We start from the raw sequence: 20,277 nt of genomic DNA, 5'->3' as shown, positions 1-20,277 counted from the left end.
GCTCTCAATTAACTGTGCCTTTTTAGTGTGTATATTGCTCGAGAAAGAGAGTACACATTTAGGTACTTGTTGAACAACACCACTCCTAACGTAGTTGAGAGATCAATACGGAGGGTTTAAAGGCGGGATTAGAGATAACGAAATTTTGGTGCGATCGTAGTGAGCGGTAAATTAATTCCAGCTGGCGTAGTTCGAGAGAATACGTCTAGTAAAATATGGTAGTTGCTCGAAAGAGAACTACGACAATCAAAGTACGCACGATTGGTAGAGAATATTTAGACAAATTCATATAAAATGTAGTGGGAAAGATTCCGATAATAGGAAAAATCATAACCTTAGACTTTTCCAAATCTTGTCTACAATATTTGCTTTGTTAGTTATAAATTACTGCATTTTTAATTACTTTGATCTTTGTTAGTAAACTCTCAAATCGTTATATGATATTTATGAAGGTTGATTACTTGAATTCGTGCAAAACTATTGGTTGTAATTAGTACGTTATTTCCATATGGGATTCGACTCCGGACTTATAAACCGGATTAAATTTGCAATGACCGCTAGACCTCTTACGAGGCATAGTTGGGTGTGATCATCGCCCAATGATATTCTTGTAAGAGCTCTCTTTACTAGGATTTAGAGTAGTAATACGTAAAGCCGCTTGTCCATAAATATTACGGGCAAATTTCTATTTATTTTTTAATTTTATCCGTTATTTTAACTTCAATTTGAAATAGAGAATTCAAAGTTGAAAATACATTTGGCAAGTATTTTAAGTGAAATAATTGGGTTACAAACTATCCCTTCAGACATGTATTGATGTTCTTTCCCCTTGAATAGATTGCAAGTTTTCGTTTTTTTGATGGCCGAGTTGACCAATTATCTAAGATAAATTATACGAACATACTAGCAAGAGGGAAAATAAAACTAGGAGTTACAGTTTACAAAATCTATCAAAGTTCAGCATGGTTGACGTACGATAAGCAAAAGTGAGTCCTTTTTTCATTTAAGTCTTAATCCTCAGGAAGCTTTCATCCCTCTCTTACCACTCATTTTTAGAAAAAACAAAAGTTTATTGCAAAATTTAATATGTACATGTCCCAAACTTGAAAAATTGGAAGATTTAGGGAAAATGGGGTTATTAAACCATTACCAAACAGCAAAATAATAGAAGAAAGCAGTTAACAGGCAGATCAACATTCCAAACATCAGCAAAATCCAAGATCACACATGCTCATTGTGGATGTGCAATTAACTGCAACTTGTGGCTGATTTGGTGTTCAAAGAAAACAAACAACTTTCCTGGAGGACTCGGGTGGTATTTACATCAAAACCATAACAGTGCTTCAGATATTTCATCCTCTACTCGAAGCTAAAGGAACTTGACTATGTTCAGATATCAAGTTTACGTCTATTTGCAATTCTTGAAAACCACAAGGGAATCCACTTAATGTCCAATCACTGCTCTGGAATCAGTTAGATGAACAGTCCTTGGCCCAGTGACCAGGCTTGCCACACTTAAAACAAGTGCTTGAATTCGGGTACTTTACCCCTCCATCAGCAGCAGTGCGTTGAGAAGACGACTGAGGACAATCTTTAGCCCAGTGCCCAGCATTGCCACATTTGAAACAGGAAGAAGGGACTGAATTGTGGATTTTGTTGGTTGAGCCATCCATGTTTGGATAAGTTTGAGAGATGTTAGATGAATTTGAGAAGCTAGCATTGGTCGTGTTGTCGTTACACCATTTGAAGAACCCACAACTTCCCTAAGAGCAGTAAACAACACATTAACAGCCACAAATACAATGATCAAACTATGAGAACTATTACCCTATAGTAGGCATTAGTATCCAGATTGTTGTGTACTTTATGGCATGACGGGTTCATCAAGTATGATTAATTACTTGCACAGAAAAAAGGTCTATTTTAATAGATATTTCTCCAGCACTTTAACTAAGATATTGATTCTAGTAATACTTTATTCAATAAAATCTGGATTGTGTTATAACAAACTTATTTTCATTAAACACCAATTTCATCTATCCTTCACCCATAAGATAGCACTTCTCAGTGATAAGCAATTGACAGCTTACATCCTTCCAGGAAGTAGCAAAATACCAAGGGCCTTCAGCCACAAAGCTAGGCTTCATATGACAGCTTATGAGAAGAAAAGGGAAAGGGCATTTTATGTTGAATATTTAAGAAGAACGAACAAAAGATTTTAATTCCCTTACTCCAAGATATGCTAATGGTTTACTTCAGTTGTTTACTACGTAATGTTAGTACTTGAATACAGTAGCGATAGATCTCATGCCCATCAATCTTCTAGACTATTCTGAAAGTACTCATGCCTGAATGGATCTCTATTGGTTTATGGCTTTATGCACTAAATCCCAGATCTATCCAGGCCAGGTTAGATATAATGGCTGCACATTGTTCCATTCCAATTTTGCAGACTCGTGCTTAATGAACATAAAAAGATAGGCAAGACAGAAAAAAATATAAACAGAACAAGTCATGACTGTCATGACCAGCAAGTGGGTTTTCATTAAAATGAGACTGTTTTCAAGTTGCTACGATAGCTGTAGACAATCTGGTCCCAACTGAGTAGATGAGATTAGGTCTCCCAACATAACAGTATCAGACCTAAACTAACATAGCTGAACTATAATCTATAGGCAAGTTCCAATGAGTTATTTATATGGTAAAGCTTAAGACATTAGTTTGTGTACATATCATTGTGTATATTAAAATTTGTATAAAACAGTTTGATTAACTGACTAGAATCATGAATGCCTCTAAGGGGGCAAAATGTATCTGTGGCATGACGGGAAATCCAATAGGTATCAAGGATTATAAGGGTCGAGTTAACCCTATTGCGAATCAAGCCCAATGACAATGAAATTTCACTAACCAGGGTGCTTTTGTAATCCTATATATACCCCTTAGTCACCGATTCTGCTAGCAATTCTTTATCTGGAATGTGCCAAGCATAGCGAATCCCTTGAGCAGCATATTAACTTGTCTGTTACAGACCTTAACCTGGAAATTGACCACTGAAGACAACCTTAGTGTACTCTTTTGCAGCTCATACATGTATCCCACTGAGATTCTTAGACCATGCTACACACCATCACAGCTCGAGATAGGGTTTATACCCAATTCACAGAATAGGGTAAGAGAGCCTACAGCCTCGAATCATGCAACAGATATCAGGGCAAAAAACATAAAGAAGACTTGAACCCTTGAAACCTAAAACCCTGAAGCATTGTATCTCACGTATACTTGTACGTGAGATACATGTTTGATTCATATGTCGTAAATAAATTTTAAATTCGATTTCAACTACGAATTTTGACTCAAAACTAGTTCAAATCACCTACAATCTTCCTTAAATGTTGTATATTGACTCATCTATATGTTTTCAACGAATTTCAACCATACCCATAAAAAATGTCCACTGTTTGTTTAGGTTTTGGGAATGTTGTATTTTTTTTCTTTGTGTTCCATCACATTGTTTGCTACCTCATCCATTAAATTTTCTTTTCATCTTGCATCTAATGTTGTTGACCATGCTTTAAAATATGGAAGGAGATTTGTGCGCGTGATTCTCGAAGGGAAAGATTCCTTATTTATATGGAATTTTTAATTTTTGTATGCACTTGGCTAGTTTTGATAAGTCTGTAATTAATGGCTAGAAGTTGATAAAATTGGGCTTATTTTGGACATTTATGTAAGATTCTCTTCTAGATGCGACTCAATGGTATTGGAGGCCTAAAATCAAGCCGTAATAAGAAGCCTTAAATTTGTTTAATAATTTTAGATATTTTTGTTTAAGTTCATTTTTTTACTTTTTGAGATGCAAATTCATCTTGGTGATGTAACCAACTGCTTTAATCTTTGTTGGAATATTACTAACATTTGATAAGATTTTATTAAGTTTAATTTTTGAAATTTTTCTTTTCACATGACCGTCAACATAACTCGTTGTATAGCATTGCCTCCCAAAGTAACAATCATGTGGAAATTTGAATTTACAAAGATGATAAATAAATTAACTATAGCTTTTTACGGTCTAATTAGCTTGAAGCTTGCCTACAGAGATCTTGAAAGAAAATATCCTACAAAGCTAGAGTTGTAAATAAAATTTATTCAAGTTGGAGTAAGAGGAACTAGAAGTAACTGCAGATTTAATTGCCTTTCACTTTTATTTGAACTTTCTCAACCAACTCCGAAAAAAGACAACACAAAATATAAAACTATGTTATTAACGATTGATGACAAGGTAGCAAAAGATGGTAGAAAAAAATTTCTTACCACTGTTTAATAATAAATACAACAAATATTTAAATTGCATATAAAAAGAGTAGCTTATGGGGCCTCTAATTATGCGAGGCCTAAAGCGGCCGCTTTAGTGGCTTGGGGGTTAAACCACCTATGTTCTCTTCTAAAATTTAAGTTTCTTCTTTTCAATTTACTAGACATTGACTATTTACATGTTTGTGAAGATGATACTAAATAAACTCTAAACACTATATTTGAGTACGTTAAAATTATTAATATAAGAATTAAGATTAATGAAGGGAAAAGATATGGAAATTGTCCAAAACAAAATCCATTGTCCTTTAAAAAGAATCCAAATAAAATATCGTAATTTATTTATCTTTTTTAAAATTCCACCTCAACCCTTTTCTTCTTTTAAAAAATGTAACATTGGTACAAGGAATAATCTTGATTTTATTCCACCAAACCAATCCAACCACCATCTTTGCTTAGTCACCCAGAATTATGGGTACTCAATTATGTTCAACATCCGCAATAATAGTCCTATAGAGCAGGCAAGATTTTCATGAATCATTTATGATGGACATTTTAAAACTTTTCCTCTGCACTACCGCTATTCAATTATTATAACATGCTTCCAAGTCTTCCTTTCTGCTCATAAAATGTAAGATACCAATAGCAGTGGCGGAGCCACCTCATAGGAAGGGGTGTCAAAATGACACCCCTTATCGGAAGCCATGAAATATGGAAAGGCTAGAACCTTATAGAACCTCACGACAATAAAACATACCCACTTGTCTTGATGAAAACCTAATTGCCTGACAAGGGGGTGTGCGGACAATCTCCTACACGAAATATGAAACCACAGTCCTTAGCTTTACCACATATGCCCTCAAGGTTCCAGCTAGTACGTCGATCCATTGCAAGTAACAACGATAATTGATGTTATATCATTTTATAACTTACCTCAACAATATAAACTAACTTATTGACCTAACTATCATATCATCCCAACCTCTATGATATTTTGCTATTCATGCTTATAACCCACCAATTTTGAGGTCAAGCCTGTATAAAACACTGAAGTCAAGATGCGTCTATAGCTCAAGCAAGTATGCTACACACTCTCATACTGTCCAGGTTCTACCCTGAGCAAAATTAAGCTTCATAAATGACAGATGGCATTAATTTGAATGTCACAGGATATTTGGAGTTAATTTGAGATTGTACTTTCTGTTTGACAACAAAAGCTTGATAGTTTAATACAGAAATTAGGGGCAGCACATCAACGGAAGGCCAAAAAGTTTTTCCCAGCAGCATGATTTTTTGCAATCAAATGAGCCTATATTACACGTGCACACAACCAGGCATTGTGAAGCATTTCAAGTACTTAGACGTTAAATCCCATTAAGCTGTGCAGCAGACTAGTAAAACAGAAAAAGGAATAGATCAAGCTGATATTAAACCTGATTAGAAGGACAACGGTAGAACTGCTGACCAATATTTTTTCCTGTTTTGGCTGTCAGAACTAGGCATGTGCCAGAACCACATGGACATGAAATTTCCGGGAACGAGGAACTAACAGAGTAACTAGGGCCTCGGATAGTTGCAGTATTGGTAACAGAAGGTTGGTCACACCACTCAAAGAATCCACAACCACCATTCTCCTGAGAAAGTATTAAAATTCAGATAAGAATAGAAATATACACAGTACTCTAAATCCAGATACTCAAATTTTAGCACTCACAAATGCTTACGAAGAACCTTATAGGTTAACACGAAAAATATGCACTATATTTTTTTATTCACCTAGAAAATTAAGGTACTATACAAATAGAAGCATGAAATTGTTGTACGTTATGTTGAAGTGATAATACCTGTCTGATGGGGCATTTGTAGAACTTACGGCCACGATTCTTCTCAGTATTAGCAGTAAGCACAAGGCAATTACCTAATCCACATGCACATTTCTTCTCAGGAAAGCTCGTGGAATCATCATTCGGTGGATTAACATCGCAATCCCGAGCCCAGTGCCCTAATTTCCCGCACTTAAAGCACGAACCAGCAGCAGCGTCGGAACTAGGCAAATAATTGCTATGTGCTTTGTAGCTGTTGTTAATCGGAGTAGAGAGAGCATTAGTCGGTCCTTTTTGTTGGAATACGACGCTTTTGCTCCCTTTCAGAGCCGCGATATAAGCTCCTTCTTCAACACTGATAATGTTATTGGTGTTGACGTTGTGCTTTGCGGTAGTGACGGCGGCGGTGGTGGTTAGGGCGGCAGAGATCCGGCGACGCTTGGCGGCGGTGGCGGTGGAAAGAGCTTCAGCTTCTGCTGCGGCTACCTGAGCTAGGAATTCTTCGTCTTCAAATTCCGCCATCTCTCTCTCTCTCTCTCTCTCTCTCTCTCTCTCTCTCTCTCTCTCTCTCTCTCCGACAGCAGATTTTGCGTAGTTTGCGAATTTCAAACTTTTTGGCCTCAACTTCAAAGTCGCTTCTACATTCCCGCTAATTTTTCCTTTTGTTTTTGTTTTTCTTTTTTCTTCTTCTTCTGGAACATGCAGTTTTGGTTGTGAATTCATTCTATCACTATTATTCAACAATGTTGAGGGTGTGTTTTGTAGGAAGAAAAATGTTTTCATGGAAAATCTTTTCCCGAAAAATGAGTGATTTTATCATTTTTTTTTTATTTAGTTGGTGAGTGAATATTTTTTTTAAAAAATATTTTCTAGTATTTGGTTAGAGAGTAAAAAAATATTCTTTAGAAAAATAATTTTTAATACTACTCTCCTCACCCTCCTTTCCCCATATTCCCCAATATTTTCTAGTGTTTCCTCTGCCCTCCCCCCCTTCCAAATAACCAATGTTTTAAAGACTTTATTTTTTTTAAGAACTTAATTATTCTTTTAAAAATTCACACAAACCTAAAAAAACTAATGTGCTTCTTTACTTTTTCACGCAAAACAACATTGAAATTTGTACTCCATAACTAAAAGGAAAATACTCTTTTTTGGTTGAAAGAGAAAGTACCTTTTCTACAACATGAAAAGAAAGTACTCATTTTGTTGAAATAAAGAAAATATTTTTTCTGCATCATAAAAAGAAATATTTATATTGTTGAAATGAAAGAAAATATTTTTTTATATCATGAAAAGAAAATACTCATTTTGTTGAAAAAAAAGAAAAATAATCTTTACTACATTATTTTGTTAAAATGTAAGAAAATACTCTTCACTATATCATTTTGTTGAAATGAAAGAAAATACTTTTTCTACCTCATGAAAAGAAAGTACTTTTTCTGTTGAAATGAAAAAAAAAAATTAACATCATGAAAAGAAAATCATGGTTGACTATGCTGGAGTAGAGCTCAGACCTGGAGGTAGTGGCCGAACTCGCCACAGAGTTCAGGAGCGAGCAAGACTATCTTGGTGAATGCAATAAGAACTGGCTGCTCGCCGCACCAGAGTGCTTTGCCCATACTGCTATCCGCTGCCGAAGCGCTCAAAGGATTCGTGCTTGAATGTCGAGATCGGGGGTGAGTGGGTGTGGTAGGGGTGGGTGAGGTGTGAGCAGTGGCGGGGCCAGAATTTTTGTTAAGAGGTGTCAAAATATATAAAAGTAAACATACCAAGAAATTAAGGGGAGTCAATACATAGTATATATATATACATATATATTTGTTTTACCTACCTACACAGCGTATTTTTCCCGCGAAGGGGTGTCATTTGACACCCCTTCCTATAAGGTGGCTCCGCCACTGGGTGTGAGAGTGGGTTAGTGGGGATGGAGAATATGATGAAGAAGGTTGAAAAAGAGTTTTGAAAAACATTTTTCCTTCTCTTGATAGGAAAGTATTTTATTCCAATCGGAGGAAATGAGTTCACGAGAAAAATATTTTCTAAAACATTTAATCCAATCAAATATAAAAAAATTAAAAAATATTTTCCGAAAAAATATTCTCCTTCGTACCAAACACACCCTTAACCTTTTAATTTGGTCAGGCTCTTAACAAATTTGGTCCAATCACAAACAACATCACAACATACAATTCCTGTGAGTTGCAAGCTAACAAAGATTTTACTCGCCCATTTCATTATATACATTAATAGTGTTTGATTAGATGAAGAGTTTAAACTGATAATTTGACTTATTTATTAGTGCCAGTTAATTTGATGTGGTAAGTCACATCAAATTTTAAATTTAATACTTCGTCCTTTTTTCCTACTAGTCCAATATTGACATTGCACTACTCTTATGAAATCATTAATTAAGAGTTTATTTTATTAAATTACCCTTATTAAAGGAAATATAAAGTTGTAACTCCACACATAAGTTTGAGAAGTGGCGATATTTAATGATAAGGGCAATTATATTAGAAGAAAATAGTATTTTTTTTTTTAGTATAAGAGACTAGTAAAAGAAAATAGAATTAAGGAGTAATTAAATAAATTGAACGTTTTATAATGATACTCTTACTAATTATCTGTAGATTGGTGTTAAGTATTTTGGGGAACTTCAAAATGAAAAGAATTTAATAGATTGAATGGATAATTTTATAAACCTTTTTCTATTAGTTTCAACGAAGTGGATAGAAGACCAAGATAAAAGTTCTACAAAACCTTACATTATCTAACAATTAAAGATACATAATGGTAACCCTGAAATATGTAAAACATTTAAGTATCTTTTGGAACTAGTTTTGTTACTAAATAAAATGGAGGCTGTCATACCCAACTTACAATTTTAATATGCAATAAACTTATATGGTTTATTTTCTAAAGCTCTTTATGTTATAAGCTTTATATTTCCAGTAATTTTTCCAATATTCGAGTTGAAAGGGAATGATGAGGTTGTGATATCCAACTTACAATTTTAATATATATATTCTGCATAATTTGATATACATAACTCATTCAACAAATACTTTATGTGTTAGAAATATCCAAATTAATTTCCATGAACTCCAAAAAAAAAAAAAATCAAATGCGTGTACTCATCATAAACCAGAAACTATTATAGAAGGCCGACATCTGAAGTTTAATTATTTGTTGAGTTCTTCAAATAGCTATAAATATTACATCTCGCCAGAAGTCACTCCAAAAATTACAATTACAAATAGGTTTAAACTATACTATTTAATTAAGCCATAAGATATATTTATCATGCTTTATCTTTAAATATACTAACTTTCTGCAAAATATGGCCCTAAGCTTGATCGATAATGTTGAAAAATGTTACTAACACAATGTCTCAAAATTGCAGAATAGAAAGTCGGCATCCAAGAAGTCAAGAGCTAACTATATAACATGTTTAAAGTGCTCTCCAAATATCTCAATGCTAAAAAAGGAAACTCCACATATCCTATCAAAAATTTGATGTTCTTTGCATGGTTGTTTTTAAAAGGAAATTAAAGATGGGGATAAAAGAGTAGTTGACATCTCAAAAGTTTGATAAGTTTTGTTTCTCTTAGCACATGGTCTTTGTCACTTCAATTTCCTCGCTCGTTAAAAGTGAAAGCACGTACCACATGATATGCCATCACATGCTTCCACGTGCATTTGTTGCAATTATCAACGTGAAAAAAAGCCAAATATACCTCTCTATTTTTGAATATTGTCTATATTTAACCTGTGTTATATTATTCGGCTAAATTTATCCCTACCATTATACTATCCGGCCAAATTTACCCCTACTGTTATACTATCCGGCCAAATTTACCCCTACCATCAGCAAACTTTTAAAAATTACCCCTCAATCCGTTAGGTGACCTAAAATCTCATCAAATTATTTTAATTAAGTCGCTTATTCTTTTTTTTGATCCACTATTTTTGAAATAATTGATATTTACACATTTTTTTTAATTAGAAAAAAATAAGAGAAAGAAATATTAAAATAATACAATGGTTAGTAAACAAAGTATAGTAAATTGAAGAATCTAAATTAGGTAGCTTGTCGAAATTCCAAAAGTATTTACAACATCCCAACTTTAACAAATTAGCTGCAACAATGGTATGAAGACTTTGCAAGTATTTGTGATAGAAGGTGAAGTTCCTTGGAGACTATACATTATCAAATTTAACTTTGCTTTAATCAAATACCTACGCATTATGCACTTTTAAATTAGTCGATCGAACTCTATACTAACCAAACAATAACAAAATATATTCGAATATACATGTACATACATGATGATCATCTGCATATAATATATAATATATAGACCCACTAAATTCTACGATGTGTATATTATTGAAAAATTAAAAAAAAACACTAATTTCAAAATCATTATCACAAGAAGAGAAGTAGGGCATCCGTAATTAAAAATAGGGAAAAGAGCCAAATATACCCCTCCACTTTCATATATTGTCTGCATTTAACCTCCGTTATACTATCGAGTCAAATTTACCCTTGTCGTTATACTATCGGGCAAAATTTACTCCTGCAATCAGCAAACTTTTAAAAATACCCCTTGATCTGTTAAGTAATCCAAAATCTTCCAAATTCCTTTTATTTAAATTACTTGTTGTTCTTCTTGGTCCACTATTTTAATTTCAAAAATTACTATTAATGTGAATGCTAAAGTTACTAGACTATATAAATTATTTATAATTTTTTTTATTACCAATGCACCCATTTATCTTTTTGTAATAAATAAAATTAGTTTAAAATTTTATTTATTTTTTAATCTTATACACACCATAGAATTTAGTGGGTCTATTTATTGTGTATTATATGCAGTTGATCATCATGTATGTATATGTATATTCAAATATATTTTGTCATTGCCTGGTTAGTATAGAGTTCGATCGACTAACTTAAGAGTGCAAAATGTGTAGGCATTTAATTAAAGCAAAGTTGAATTAGACAATGTAAAGTCTCCGAGGAACTTCAATTTCAATCACTAATACTTGCAAAGTCTCCATACATTTGGTGCAGCGAATTCATTAAAATTTGGATGTTCTAAATACTTTTAAAATTTAGAAAAGCTACCTAATTTTGATTTTTTTAATTTACTATACTTTATTTATTGGGTTGTATTATTTAATATTTTTTTCTAATTCAGAAAGCATGTAAATGCCAATTATTTCAAAAATAGTGGATCAAGAAGAACAACAAGTGATTTAAATAAAAGAAATTTAGGAGATTTTGGATTACTTAATAGATCAAGGGATATTTTTAAAAGTTTGCTAATTATATGGGTAAATTTGGCCCGATAATATAACGGTAAGGGTAAATTTGGCCTGATAGTATAACGGTAGGGGAAAATTTAGCCCGATAGTATAATGAAGGTTAAATGTAGACAATATATGAAAGTAGAGGGGTATATTTGGCCTTTTTCCCTTAAAAATATCCATGAATAATATGTATAATCTAGTACCCTTAGCATTCACATAAATAGTAATTTCTGAACATAATGGATCAAGAAGAATAATAAGTGACTTAATTAAAATTATTTGGGAGATTCTGGGTCACCTGTAGGACTTAGGGGTAATTTTTAAAAGTTTGCTAATGGTAGGGGTAAATTTGACTGGATAGTATAACGGTAGGGATAAATTTGGTCGGATAGTTGTCACGACCCAAAATCTAACCCGTCGTGATGGCGCCTATCGGTGGTACTAGGCAAGCCGACCTTCCCCAAAAATACTTCCAAACTAAATATAAAAGTAAAGTAAAGCTTTCCATATCGGGATTTTTTCATAAAATTAAAGCTAAACTCAATATATAATCAAAATGCGGAAACCAGTCTCAAACATTGGGGTGTCACTAGTCATGAGAGTTTAAGTATTTAAAACTATTTACAGTCAATGTCTAAATATCAATACAAAATGAAACAAAATATGGAAGGAGTAACAAGGTACTGCGGACACTGGCAGCTACCTTGCAGTCTCCGAAACTCAAATAGACCTGAACTCAACAACCTCCGTGATCAAACATACCTGGATCTACACATGAAGTGCAGGGTGTAGCATGAGTATAACCAACTCAGCAAGTAACAAAAATAAATAAGTAATTGAGAGGCAGTGACGAACTATACTGTACAGTTCATTTTAAAAGTTTTCACTAAAGAGTGAACATGCTTTCAAATCATGTGGTATAAGTCAAATCAGTTCGCGCTCATGTAAAACAGATATGAATCTTCCAGAAATTTCACAACAATAACAAATAACAACAAAGTGCAACAATAAATAAAAGCAAGTACAACCTCTCAAGGCATCAGTCACTCAACCCATCTCAACAGCTCACACTCTCGGCTCTCAGCCCTCAATGCACACTCTCAATAGGTACCTGCGCTCACTATGGGTGTTCAGACTCATGAGGGGCTCCTACAACCCAAGCGCTAATCCGCACGGACAACTCACGTGCTGCACGGACAACTCACGTGCTATAATATCATATCTGGATCCGCACGGATAACTTACGTGCTGCACGGACAACTTACGTGCCATAGTATAAATATAAGGATCCGCACGGACAATTCACGTGCCATAAAACAATACCTCACGACCAGGCCTTCAGCCTTACTCAGTCATGAACCTCTCTAGTCTCACAACTCTCAATAAAGAAAGGGAAAACATCCCAAATCAAAGTGTTACAGTATATCATCAGGGAAAACAAATAACATAGATTGAGGTAAACATGTACAAGAATCACTATGACTGAGTATAACTACCATGACCAGGAATATAGCTTAAACATGATTTCTAACATGAACACAATCAAGTTCTAGTAAACATGAATGCATATAAACACAAATAAAGGTTATTAGGCTTCACAGTCTCTGGGGACGGACTAAGTCTCAATCCCTCACGGCCTACATCCATACGCCCGTCACCTGCATAGGTGCCACCTCCAAATAGTTATATTATACCAAACTCCGGGTTTCATACCCTCAAGACCAGATTTAAAACTGTTACTTACCTCAACAGTGTAGAACTCATACTCCAAAATGCTCTTTCTTCTCGAATCGGCCTCCAAATGACCCTAATCTAGCCACAAGCAATAAAATACAATCAATATGAGCTAAAGGAATGAATCCCACAAGAAAATACCAATTTATAGGCCAAATCTCGATATTCACTCACTCCCTCCTGGGCCCACATCTCAAAATCTGACAAAAGTTACAAAACCCGAATGCTCATTCACTCACGAGTCCATACGTATGAAATTTATCAAAATCCGACATCATTTGGTCCATTAAATTCTTAAATTAATCTCTCCAAAATTCCAAGCCCTAACCCCTCATTTTCACCGCTAATTTCTACTAATTAAATAATTAAACAACGAAAAATTACCATAGATAAGAGTATTAGAGCTCAAGCAACTTACCTCAATGAAAACCCCCTGAATATCTCTTCAAAATCACTCAAAAAGCTCCAAAAACCGACTTGAAAATAGTGGAAATAAACCAAAATTCGTGAAGTGTTCTTTTTATACTTTCTGCCTAGGGCTTTCGCACCTGTGACCAAATATGCGTACCTGCGGTGCCGCATCTGCGCAAGAAACTCCGCACCTGCGGAAAATTATTAATTTCCCCAACTTCGCACCTGCGCTCCATATTCGCATTTGCGACCACGCATGTGCGGAAAAGACCTCGCACTTGCGGACGCTGACTGACATCCTCATTTCCGCTTCTGCGGGCACTTATCCGCATCTGCGGACCCGCAGATGCGACCTCCCCTGCGCACCTGCGGACCCAACCTACTTCAACTCCATCCAGACCTGCGAACTCCCATGCACGCCTGCGACCTCGCACTTGCGGCTCCCCCTCCGCAGGTGCGGAAATACTAGTAGCAGCAGATTCAACTGCATTTTCCAACTTTAAACAATCCGTTAACCACCCTGAATCACCCCGAGCCCCTCGATACCTTAACCAACCATACCAACAAGTCATATATCTACATACAAACTTAGTTGAGCCTTCAAATCACTCAAAATAACATCAAAACACCAAATTACCCTCGGATTCAAGCCTAAAAACTTCTAAACTTCCAAATTCGACAACCGATGCCGAAACCATCCAAACCACGCCCGAATGACCTTAAATTTTACACACACGTCACAAATGACATCACGAACCTACTCCAACTTCCGAAAATCTATTCCGACCCCGATATTAAATTTTTCACTGTCGACCGAAATTGCCAAATTTCCAACTTTTGCCAATTCAAGTCTAATTCCACTACGGACCTCCAAATCATATTCCGGACACGCTCCTAAGTCCAAAATTACCTAACGAAGCTAATGGAACCATCAAAATTTAATTTCGAGATTATTTACACATAAGTCAATATCCAGTTGACTTTTCTAACTTAAGCTTCTACTTTAGAGACTAAGTGTCTCAATCCACTCCGAAACCACTCCGGACCCGAACCAACTAACCCGGTATATCATAATATAGCTAAAAAGCACAAAAGAAAGCAGAAATGGGGGAAACAGGACTATAACTCTCGAAACGACCGGCCGGGTCGTTACATCAGTATGACGGAGGTTAAATATAGACAATATCCGAAAGTAGAGGGATATATTTGACACTTTTCCCAATTATCAACCATTGAACAATAAATTTAAGTTTTGTATACTCAGAGGGTTAAAAATATATGTTAATAGGTAACTTGAAAAAAAAAATTAACCGACTTGCTATGATAGGCTAAAAACTCACATTGATAGTGACGGAATTTTTATACTATACAATAATAATAATAATAATAATAATGTGTATAACTTAAATTCTAATTAAATAAGTTCCCTCACTATAAATTTTGGTAGGATTAAAATTTTATTTTGGTAAAGTATAACCTAACGATTTCCAAAAGTTTTACATTTGTTTTGGTTACTTAATTCTAATAAGACTTTTCATTCTCAATATTTAGCATAAGAAAAATGAAGGTTACCATGATATTGTTTTAAACTTAATCAACTTGAACTCTCGCAAGTGAACAATTTCAATCGTCTTAGATCTAATTAGGGAAGCACCCTCTCATTTTCTCGCGACGTATGAAATAAAAAGGTCCAATTTTGTGACGCCCATGACGGAGGGCGGACCGATGAGAGCAAGCAAGACTGACAAACTTCTAGGTTGGCAAGATTCTAAAGAAGGGGTATACAAGTCATTGTAGGCAAATCCTACATCGGAATAGGAGAGAAAAATGAAGAGCTTTATAAGGCTACATGAGTACGTGCGCTTTTGGGGCTCGATGTAGTGTAGCCCTCGAGATAAACTAGTGTCGGTCTAGACCCAAAACAGACAATACATGTTATGAGCTCGGATCGTGACAGATTTAATAAGCATTCTTCTTTGGCTCAAGCAAGGATGGCACTAGAATTACGTACAACTATCTGAAATTCAAATATCATGCTGTCAAAGTGGAGATATTTAAGAAAGATGGTCATAAAAGTAGTTCCAATTAGAAAGATTAGATTATTTAAGTTAGATAAATATCGAAGGTGCTTTTGTCAACATCAAAATGAAAGAGAACTAATATAATTGGTTCTTTTCTTTGCAACTGAAAGCCCTAACAAACTTGTAAATTTTTGGTGCTTCAAACAACTAACTTTCCATAATAGGAGAGTGTTTCGAGAGAAGTTGAAACATGACAACTCAAGCTTATTCGAAAAACTTTAATGTGCAAGTGGGAAATGACTCATGTGATGAAATACCCAATCCTTTTTCAAATTTATAATTTCCTTTATACATAAAGTTAAGAACTTGTATAAAATGTGTTGTTTTTGGCAAGCTAATCCATAAGTCGGGAAGAATTTTATATCTTAAAAGGGAATAAAGATAAACTAATTAGGAACAATTTTCCATTTATGGAAAATAAAAAAACAACTAAGTACAAACCATTTATTTTTGGAAAAGAATCATTCTTTATCAACGTTGATAGGAAACTAACGATTGTTTTAAGATAAATAGTGTAAATGTTAAAGCTAAAGACAAATTTGTCGGGATTACAAATTAAGAGGTTCTTATCAAATTCCAATTTTCACATATTAGTCCGGAAAGAGAAATGTTGTGAAATCATGAGAGTAAATTTAGGTTAATTCGGATTTGTACAAGTTAATTTATGTTGAAAAAAATCACAACTATAACGTAATTATCTGTTTGGGTAGCATACTTTTTGTTTGTAAATAACTACTACTATGTGTTTATTTCTTGACCCAAAATATTTTCGTGATATTCAAATAAAATGTGTATGAATTAAACTTTTCATGCCTATTCAAAGGGATCCGGAAGAAATAGAAGGAGTAGCAAACAAATATGAAGAAAAGATAGAAACTATGTATGTAAAGCTTTTTAAAAACAGAGACAAAACATAAGACGTGCCATTAAATTTTACGCAATAAATTTACAACAAACCTAGTTTTATATCAACACGTGGGAGAATAGGTGAGGTGGTAGGGGAAATTAGGCATGTGAATTGTGAACAACATGTTCCACATGGCTAGATGACATACAGAGTGTTTAATTTGCTCATTACTTAGCTTGTAGCAACCCCAATATGATGTTTTTGTTGGATTTTCCACATATATAAATAGCTTTTGAGATCATATTCCCTAGTCTTTCTAGCTCTACTTGTTTTTCGGTGCAAGTAATTGCGGCCATCCACCACCATAAGCTAAGCAATTCCCCCACATTGTAAACCTTTAATTTAGAAAAAGGTTTTAATTTCTTCTTCAATTTATAGGCAATGAAGACACAAGAATTGAAAAAGTAGAAAGGAAAACAATAGGCATAAAGATGAAGCACAGAATTGGCCTTCAACTTTTCCCTCTATTGTCTTCTTCTTCTTCAGAGTTCCGCAGTAGCGATCATTCTGTGTAAGTCTCATAATTCCATATTTCCATCTTAAGATACTGACATATACATAATTATATAGTCAAAAGTACCAAGCTTATAGTTTACCGACGGGTGTTATCACTAGGTGTGAGTTCAATTATCACTGTTCCCCTTAATTCTCCTTTACCTTTTTCTAATCCCCAAATTTATAATTAATTAAAAATTAATAGAATGAAAGACAAGATTGTGCTCTATATTCTTTTCAAACAAGTTCTTCATTATATACTTTTTTCAAATATATATTAAGAGAACTTATGATATGTTATAAAACATAATTTTTTAAGTAAATGATATTGCTTTCTCATCATCATTTACATGAAAATATTCGGTGGTAGTTCACTGGTAGAACACCTAATATCTTAGACAAATGAATTTTGGTTCCACATACAGATGTTTCCATGCATGACGATATATTTGTTAATATAGGGCATGTTCGTCCACAAGAAAGCAGACCACAATTTTCTACAACGCACAAGATGGGGAATGTCATACATCTGAACTTCAGGCAAGCTATTTTTGATCTTTATTAGTCATTAATATTTTGAAGGGGAGCTTTGGCGCAATTGGTAAAGTTGTTGTCATGTGACTAGGAGGCCACATGCTCGAGCCGTAGAAACAACCTCTTGTAGAAATGTAGGGTAAGGTTGTGTACGATAGACCCTTATGGTCAGACTCTTCCCCGGACCCCGCATATAGCGGGAGCTTAGTGCACCCCGCTGTCCTTTTTATTAGTCATTAATTAGTATTTTATTAATTTAAGAAACTAAAATTGTTTGGAATTGAGACGTAATTCTTATAAAAAGTTGACTTCTTCTACTGATGAAATAAAGTTTGAAGAGAATATATCGCGCATATATATATATCTTGCTTTCTAATTTTGTTTATATTAGTAATTCTAAATTTGTTCAGATGCTTAATTCGATTTGTTATTGGATTCTCTGAAGTATAGGCCTTAGCCATCTTATGGCATGCAAGACGAGAAATGGAAGAAAAATATAATATGAGTGCGTCAAATTTGAGAGCACCGTCTCTGCAGTTTCAATTGCATAGCCCTTATGGGCTGTCCCTAAGAAAATCCCTACAGAGGTTTCTGCAAAAGAGAAGAGAAAGGAGGATTCAAGCAGCTAATCCATATTAAAAGAAATGATGTTGGAATCATAGGCGAATTCAGAATTGAGAATTTAGTGATCTAGAATATTGTGTGTGATTTTGTGATATGCGGATACGTCACTAATTTTTTTGCATATGTATCTGCACTTCCAACGGGGAACGTGATTTCAGCTGAATCTACCGAACTAGCTCTAAATCCGCTTATATATGTGTTGATTCCTAATTATCCAAATTCTCTCGTCCTAACTATCAAAATTTCATCAATATTGATTGGGAGGTTGGATTACCCGTATACTCGTGTGGTAATTGGTAATGCTTATGTCCCATTTATGTAGTACTTTTTGCTCCCCGAGATTCAAACTATATGAACTTTGACTAATATTTTAAAAGTTATATTTTCATCATATTAATATGAGAAGAATCGTAGATTATAATACTTTTTATATAGTTTTTGAATATCTAATTTTAACTTTAAAATATTAAATTATTCTAATTCAATTTGGCTTCAAAGATTAGTCAAACTGACTTTCGATAAACAAAAAGTGCCATATAAATTGGGACATAATGAATATTTAAAATGCAATTTTCATCGTAATTTTATTTTATTTTAAAAGACAAAATCTTTTATGACTAATATAATATTGGAATTGAAATAACCAAAGTGTCATACGAAAGTTAATTAACAAAACAAACTTTGAACAACAATAAATAAAGCAACAAAAAAAAATCTACTTACGTAAAAGAGACACAATAACGTTTGGTCAATTGAATTATGTTATACTCAAAGATTTACTCCTTTTTTGTAGCATCATCATTTATCTCCTCTTCAGTATTACTGATCCTTTTACTCTTGAGAAAATTGACAAGACCTGCAAGACAAACATCAGCATCTTCACTCTTCATAAGTTCCTCAGCAACCTCAGCAGGGGTAACTTGAACACTTTCAATCAACTCTTGTATTTCTTGAAAATATCCATAATTATTCAAATCATAAATTTCCAAATAATTAGCTGCCAACACCTTAAAACTTTCAATTGTCAAGTAAAACATATGAATATGCATGTCCATTCGTCCAGGTCGCAACAGAGCTGGATCAAGTTTCTCCTTGTAAATATAATAACCCTCTCATCTCCAATACTCGACCATAGCCCGTCTATGAAATTTAGCAATCCACCAAGTGTAAGCCTATCTTGACCATATTCTGGGCGATTTTTAGTTCTATCTGGCAAATCAACGCTACAATCAATGTCTTCAATAACAAGTATAGCCCTATTTTTGGTGCTGATCAACAACCTTCTCAAATCTGCATCGCTCCTTATGTTAGAAAACTCTAAATCATAAACGTCAAATTTTAGATAGTTAGCAATTGCTGCAATCAAACTTGATTTCCCTGTCCCTGGTGGTCCATACAATAAGTATCCTCTTTTCCAAGCTTTTCCTACTCTCCTATAAAAATCTTTCCTTTTTAAAAACCTATCAAGATCCTCAATTATGGATTTCTTTAGTGTTGGTTCTAATGCTAGTGTATCAAAAGTTGAAGGGTGCTCAAGATTAACTGAATCCCAAAGTTTAGAATTATAAGTAAGACCATTGGCTAGAGAATGCAACTTAACAACTTTTTTCTCATGAGACATGTCTTTGGCTTTGTTGAGTACAAAAGGGATGTAACAATTCATTCTCATCATCTTTTTACTCAAACCTCAACAACCTCGTAATACTTGCACGAGCCCTGCTATATGAACTATTTATACTGAATACTTTCTTTCTTTTTTTTGTTAACTACGAGTCCTTTTGCAAAAGGGAGTGAATTTTCCTTTTTTACACAAGGAAAGATAAATTTTCCTTTTTAGAACTTGTCACAATTTTTTTCAAAACGGAACCAAAAGTTGCTTCTCTAATAACCAAAAAACTCAGTCTGTTTTATAGCATGTTTGGTGAAACTTTTAAAATCAACTTATTTTGAAAATTATTTTTCTCAAAAATACTTTTCAGAAAAGTTTTTCAAAAAAAAGTATTTTTGGTGAAAAATAATTTAATAGGCTAACCAATTT

At 34.2% G+C, this 20,277-nt stretch overlaps 2 protein-coding genes and 1 pseudogene across 2 annotated transcripts; 1 reads left to right on the top strand and 2 right to left on the bottom strand.

Moving 5' to 3' along the window:
- Positions 1 to 1,138: 1,138 nt before the first annotated feature.
- On the bottom strand, positions 1,139 to 6,864 carry LOC107799124 (uncharacterized). The gene is made up of 3 exons (XM_016622203.2): positions 6,159 to 6,864; positions 5,748 to 5,948; positions 1,139 to 1,763 (listed from the first exon to the last, which is right to left on the bottom strand). The coding sequence occupies exons 1-3, from the start codon at positions 6,858 to 6,860 to the stop codon at positions 1,470 to 1,472; spliced, it is 1,197 nt and encodes a 398-aa protein (XP_016477689.2). The 5' UTR covers positions 6,861 to 6,864; the 3' UTR covers positions 1,139 to 1,469.
- A 9,940-nt stretch (positions 6,865 to 16,804) lies between these two features.
- On the top strand, positions 16,805 to 18,518 carry LOC107799122 (protein TIFY 5A). The gene is made up of 3 exons (XM_016622200.2): positions 16,805 to 17,097; positions 17,543 to 17,621; positions 18,066 to 18,518. The coding sequence occupies exons 1-3, from the start codon at positions 17,018 to 17,020 to the stop codon at positions 18,252 to 18,254; spliced, it is 348 nt and encodes a 115-aa protein (XP_016477686.1). The 5' UTR covers positions 16,805 to 17,017; the 3' UTR covers positions 18,255 to 18,518.
- A 231-nt stretch (positions 18,519 to 18,749) lies between these two features.
- Positions 18,750 to 19,911, bottom strand: LOC107799123 (AAA-ATPase At5g17760-like; annotated as a pseudogene).
- Between the last annotated feature and the right edge of the window lie 366 nt (positions 19,912 to 20,277).

Source organism: Nicotiana tabacum, chromosome 19 (genome assembly GCF_000715075.1).
Source record: "Nicotiana tabacum cultivar K326 chromosome 19, ASM71507v2, whole genome shotgun sequence".
NCBI classification, from domain to species: domain Eukaryota; kingdom Viridiplantae; phylum Streptophyta; class Magnoliopsida; order Solanales; family Solanaceae; genus Nicotiana; species Nicotiana tabacum.
Note: the sequence above shows the minus strand (reverse complement) of the source record. Positions and strands in the feature narration are given on the sequence as shown.